Below are 6,000 nucleotides of genomic sequence, written 5' to 3'. Positions count from 1 at the left end.
ACCTACATGGCCATACTGAATAATGAGTTTTTGTTCAGTTTGTACGATAAATCCAAGACCAACACCAAACAACTTCATACGTTCCGAGCGCAAAATCGAGTTGGTCGAGTTGGACGCCATGAATTCTCGATTTCACACCAAATTACCGCATCTAAGCGAGACATTGGATTTGGACAACTAACCCGTTTAATTTGATCGATTTCTTTGCGAGATAATTACCCGTTTCAAACAATGTGTGCACATCTCGTGGACACGAAAAAATTATCAACTTTACTCATAGCACTAACCGGCTTCACTTTGTGATTAATGAAATTGCTCTTCGTTGTTGCACATTGTTTCATAATTCAAGTTCTTACCCCAACTCTGGACGTGGTTACATAAATCTTATATGCCAGAGGGTAAATGCATTTTTCAGTAGTGTGTTAGCTTGAAAACGTGTAGACCAATGCCTGTTGTACGTAGACCTAAGCAATTGCAAGCTTTGTTCAAATCAGACCCTAGCACGGGAAATGACGAGCAACTTTGGTTTGGTGCCCAATGTTGTAGTGGGTACGTGAGATATATTTGAGCCATTGAATGAATCCTGGCCATGAAACCAACTACCAAAGAGGGATTGAGCAAATCTTCTTGCTCTTCTTGTGGTTGGGATTGACGCTATGTATGTGTTCAAAAGTGCATTTTCGGTGGATCCAATCAGTTGGGCGACAGATTCTCAAATGGATGCGACACGGATGGTCTGACATTGGCAGGGACGGAGCAACATACTATTGTAGAGTAATACGTAGCAATCTTAAAGGCTCTGTGAGCCAAGAACGAGATCTCAAATCCTCTTCCTTCTTCATTCCAAGAATACGGCGAAACGAACAAAAGCCTGACGAAGTTGACTGGTTGGTTGGTTGGTTGGTAGGAGGATTGTTGTCCATTCATCCTGTTCTCCTCTTTCTTTCAGACTCGAACAAGTGCATGGCGGATGTTCTCATGGAGTTTGAAGACAATCGCAGGCTCAGCAGCTACAATAAGGATGAAGTAAGTTCACACCCGAAGATTACCAACATTCAAGATCAAAAGATGAGGAGCAGGGGCACAATAAGGAGGATAAGATGGATAATGACAGTCTTTGAAATATATGTTCAAGAATGACAGACATCTCGGCTTGAGACCAATGCTTGAAACTGTTCACGAAAGAAAAAAAAGAGAGGGAAAAATTAGCCAACATTCCCAGCTCTACATGTTTTAGAGGGGCAAAATATGAAGCGAAATTACTTCCTCAGTCTTAATTTACCATGATTGCCGAAATTTTATATCCCTTTTTCCCTTAACCAAGCCCTTGGAGCAGAAAGTTGGATGTTGACAAAAATGTACAAGCAAATATCTTCAAACGGCTACAAGTCATCGCAATCGTGAGGAACATTTTAGGAGCAAAACACAAAAATCCACAAGCTATTTGTAAAGCCATTAAACACATACATGTAGAGACTGCTCAAAATGACTTTACAAATATAAACACAAACGGCCTAGTGATGGCTTAGGATTTGTAAATTTTAGCCTGTCTAAAGAGGTAGCTGAATTTCATTTGTTAACTACAAGGAGATTTAGCATAATATCTCCCTTTGATACTAAACCGTCGTCAGAATCTCAAATCAACGTATGAAACACATTAAACGTATGGCTCATTAACTATGTTTTTTAATTCGTAGTTAGTTCAAAACCAGCTGAAGGGATATTCCTGGAATCTCACGTTTTCACCGCCTGTGCTTTGAACGAGTTTCAAAGCATAAACCAGAATATTTGTATATATCTAGTTCGTTCCTTAAAACATACCAAGACTGATGTGGATTACAATGCAAAGCCAAGACCCAAAGTAAGATATCAGGAAGGTGCATAAGCCGATATTCACAAGGTTAAGGCATTACAAGAACCGTACGGTGTTATAAGAATTAGGATGTAGTCTATTTTCAATTCGAAACAATAACCTAATCAAAAGTCACAATTTTACAAATATTAGTTCAAGAAAAGATAGGAGCAAATTACTATTGTAACTCAAGTCACCTAAAAATGATCGACTTTTAGATTCAAAAAGAGTAACTGCTACGAGCGACGCTATTCGGTTTTGGTAAAAGGAATGGCTGAGGAACGAATTCCTTTCTTGAGCTAAAGGAACTGGATGTGTAATTCGTTCCGCTTGTTAAAGGGCGTTTAAACTCCTGGCATTCTTAACCCATTTTCAATTTACCGACTCTGAACCCCAACCAAATTGCCTTAGAAGATGCTGTCGAACCATGCTTTAGATTCCCCAATTACTAGCAACGAATCGCATTGACACGAGTATATGAGCACTGTTCTGATTTCAAAGGTCGTTCCAAAGGCGACTGCATCCTTTTAAGATGCTTGCATATCCACAAACCTTTTTTTACAATTCATACATTTACAAATGGTACGAGCACCTTCAGAATTGGCTATGCACCTTGAAGATCAAGTTGTTATTAATATTGTAACGATGGAATGTCCTTCGTGTAGCCAAAAATATCTACTAAAAGAAGGCGTTTTCAAATACATAGTAACAGTATAAAATATAGCGGAATATGAGAAGATAGGGGATTCATTATTTCTGACGTCAATATGAATGGAAGAATTATGGAAGGTGAACGTTTGAAAACTATCATCATTGCTTAGAAAATGCCTGGGTATTGCATTTCAAAGTAGAATGCACCACACCAAATGCGAGTCGCAAATTACCGGTAATTAATTTGTCAGATCCATTCTCCTTGCAAAAACATTGCTTGCTGTTTTGCAAACAACTTGTAGCCAGTTCTTACGCCAATGCTATCGGCATCATTCAGAATTTTTTGCATTTTAAAGACGATGAAATGAGTTGTTAGAATGACGAGTCTGAAAAAATGCATCTTTGATTTCCATATACAATAATGATAGTAATTATGATTATTCTTTATTGCGGCAGATTAGCCATTGGGCTATTGGTAGATTCATAGGTTTACATGATGACGGTTGTTCCTTACTACGATATTTTCTCAATGGAAGTTGAAGTAATTTGCGCTACGCTTAGCTTCGATATTTTCAAATCAATCTTCAAGACTTGAGACATCATCAAAATAGTACATTTTTTGGGTCCTTGAGGCCGCGAGGAACCTTTAAAACTCATTCAAGCATTCAGAAGGCCTGATTATGGAAAGTAAGGAACAAGCTCGTCGCTTCTTTGATGGCCACAAGGGAACTTGCCCTGTGAGAAAAGGGCAGACCAAGTAAGATCTGAGAAATTCAAATCGACAAGAGTCGAGGGATCAAGCAGAGCCTCCACAAGACCAGCTGGACGACCAAGGCAGAGACCACCGTCTTCTTACGTCAGTCAGCCGGAGAATTGGCCTTCTTTTTTTGTTGCTACAACTATTGTTGACTACTCTATCAAGGCCTTCCAGTAATCCTGGTGTTCGTGACTCAGACCAATATGCTGAGGAGGAACTCCATGAAAAGAGAATTGGAACATCCTCTTCAATGATCCAGATCCTGCTGCTTTCGTTCCTCGAAACCTGGGTTCACATAAGTAATTTGGAAGGTGTAGTCTCAAGAGGATTGAAGAGATGTAATTATGATTTAGATTTGATCAGCCTGGTTGTGCTAGAGGCTCTGTATTCTGACGCACATCCAACTTCCAACTCTGTGTGTACGTACTAGAACGTACCAATGGGAGAGGTTTTCTTTTCGTTCTTTTATGAGAGAGACACTGAGAGAGAGAGAGAGAGAGAGAGAGAGAGAAAGAGAACAAACACCTCCTCCACTTCTTAACTTTGATCTCCCCAGATTATGTTCTAGATTCTTGGAACGGCGAGCAAGATGAGAAGTAATTAGCTACAGTTCTACTTCATAAGTTTCTTGAACACGCCCTACAAAAAGCAATGACATTTGTTTTGGTCTCTTCAAAATGGCTGCCAAGCTGACCAATTTGGCCACTCCTTTGAATCAATCGCTTGGCATTTTATACACAAGGCAGTAGATAAAAGAATCCCTTTTGGCTCGAGGCGTGAACTTTATGAGCCAATTTTCCCTTTGTGCGAATGAATGTACTGAAGGCATGGATGGCGTGAGAGGCCTGAAAGCAGGCCACTCTCGTTGCCGGCCCCCAACCGAAAGTTGATTTATGGCCCGAGGTTCCCTTGGGATGCTCCCTCCTGGTCACGACCTATTTGGATCCGAGATTTAAAGAGGTCATCAAGACCATTTAATGGCCACGGGTGGACTGCACTTGAGGCCTTTTCTCCTTCCTTCCTTCAAAGGGATGCAGGGAATGAGACACCTCTTACTTTTATTGGTCTTTTCTCACGACAAAGCACAAAGTATGAACAGCTCACAACGTCCAAAACGAAAGGAACGCTCTGTTCCAATTTCGCTCGCCTGGAAGTGGAGTTGGAACGTGTACGTTCCAGCCAATAAATCGATGGGCTTGACCATTCCCCAGATTCCTTAATCAGACCAAAAAATGCGACTAAATCTGCCCTCTGAAACGCTGGAACTGGCATTAGAAACAAATATTGCATGTAAAAACACATTCACCCCACTTGAAAACATACGTTTTCCCCGTTTGAAAAGTTGATCAAATATCCTGGTGCTAATGCTGCTAATTGCATATAAAAATGCTAAGATATTTTAGTCACAATCTTTTCAAAGGAGCTATTAGCAGACTTGCTGACGCTCGCAGTACAAACACATATGCATTGCCTCTTAAGAGGTTTGAGCCTCTCTTGATGTTAAATTCACGTCACTGCATTTTTCCAGATAACATGTTTTGAGCAAACATCTCATTGCATCAATGGAACTCTTCCATACTCGATTTGTTGTTATTCATTAAACGGTTGATTCAGTAACGATTCTTCATCGCGTCTCTGTTTGGTTCTCTTTCAGGACATTGATTTCTCGGGTTTCAAGACCCTCTTGGACATCTTCCTGGAGGTGGAAACCCCCGAGGAGCTCTCTCGTCATCTCTTTCTCAGCTTTGTCAGAATTCCCTCCTCCAAAAATGGAGGCACCATCCTCAAGGTAAGAGGAAGTGCTTTTTATATATGATTATGAATTCCCTTCAATGCTTGATTGGATCCAGTTGTGATTCCTATTGGGTTAGCCATATTCATGCTTTCTTGAAAAGTACAAGTCGGATCCAAATACAATGGAACGGACACAACTTAAGAGCCTCTCTTTTTTCTTGGTATTTTTTTGTTTTGTTCCCTGTTATTGGTCACGACCACGATTGGACCAAAGGGGTAGAAGAAAAGGGAAGTGGAAATTCCGTGTTTTTTGTATTGAGGATGATTGGTTCCAAAAGTGTTGGTTGAGTTTCACTTTACCCAAGTCCACCGGAGGTTTTCTTGAACAAAGCCAGCTGTAAGAAACGTTTTTTTTTTCAAAACCATTGGTGGACCAATCAACGGTAGATGGTAGATCCTTTGCCTTGGCCCAAAATTTTGGCTCGAGAGCTCAAATGCTTAAATGAATTTTCCAATTTTCAATTTCATATTGAAAAAGGGATTGCAAAAGGCTTGTTCGTGTCAATATAGAAAAAGTCCACTCGCCGTGAAATCGAGGAAGAACGTTTTCAAGCCGTCAATTCTGACGCAAGGGTCGACGGGTTTGCATTTATCGACTTTGACATTTTTCCCCAACCTCGCTGACTTTTGCCTGGAAACGTTTTTTATCAAACCACTTGGTTTGTGGGTTCTTTGCTCATCAGAAATGGAACCTTTGGTAGAAGTGCAACATCAAAGAGTCAAAAGGAAACGTCCTCGGGCGTCCCTCCACCACCAAGAGCGGTTGGGTTACGTGTTCATACTTTTACTAGTTTTACCTCAAAGGATCACGAAAAAGGCTGGATATATGTACAGTATGTAACTCTTACCATGCGTGCTCGGTCATGCTCAGTTTATTAAGATGGTTCTTTCTAGATGGAGCCTTTGCAAAAAAACCTCGCAGGCAAGCCTAAATACTTCAGGGCAT

At 40.6% G+C, this 6,000-nt stretch overlaps 1 protein-coding gene across 1 annotated transcript in view; it reads left to right on the top strand.

The window, feature by feature from the left end:
- Positions 1 to 6,000, top strand: part of LOC131893250 (diacylglycerol kinase 1-like) — a 43,321-nt gene that overhangs the window by 15,230 nt on the left and 22,091 nt on the right. The window contains exons 2-3 of the mRNA XM_059243265.1: positions 950 to 1,026; positions 4,915 to 5,049. Of these exons, the coding sequence (XP_059099248.1) occupies positions 950 to 1,026; positions 4,915 to 5,049 (212 nt within the window). The remainder of the gene's footprint in view (positions 1 to 949; positions 1,027 to 4,914; positions 5,050 to 6,000) is intronic.

This window comes from Tigriopus californicus, chromosome 1 (assembly GCF_007210705.1).
Source record: "Tigriopus californicus strain San Diego chromosome 1, Tcal_SD_v2.1, whole genome shotgun sequence".
NCBI classification, from domain to species: domain Eukaryota; kingdom Metazoa; phylum Arthropoda; class Copepoda; order Harpacticoida; family Harpacticidae; genus Tigriopus; species Tigriopus californicus.
This window is presented reverse-complemented; position numbering and strand designations above follow the sequence as displayed.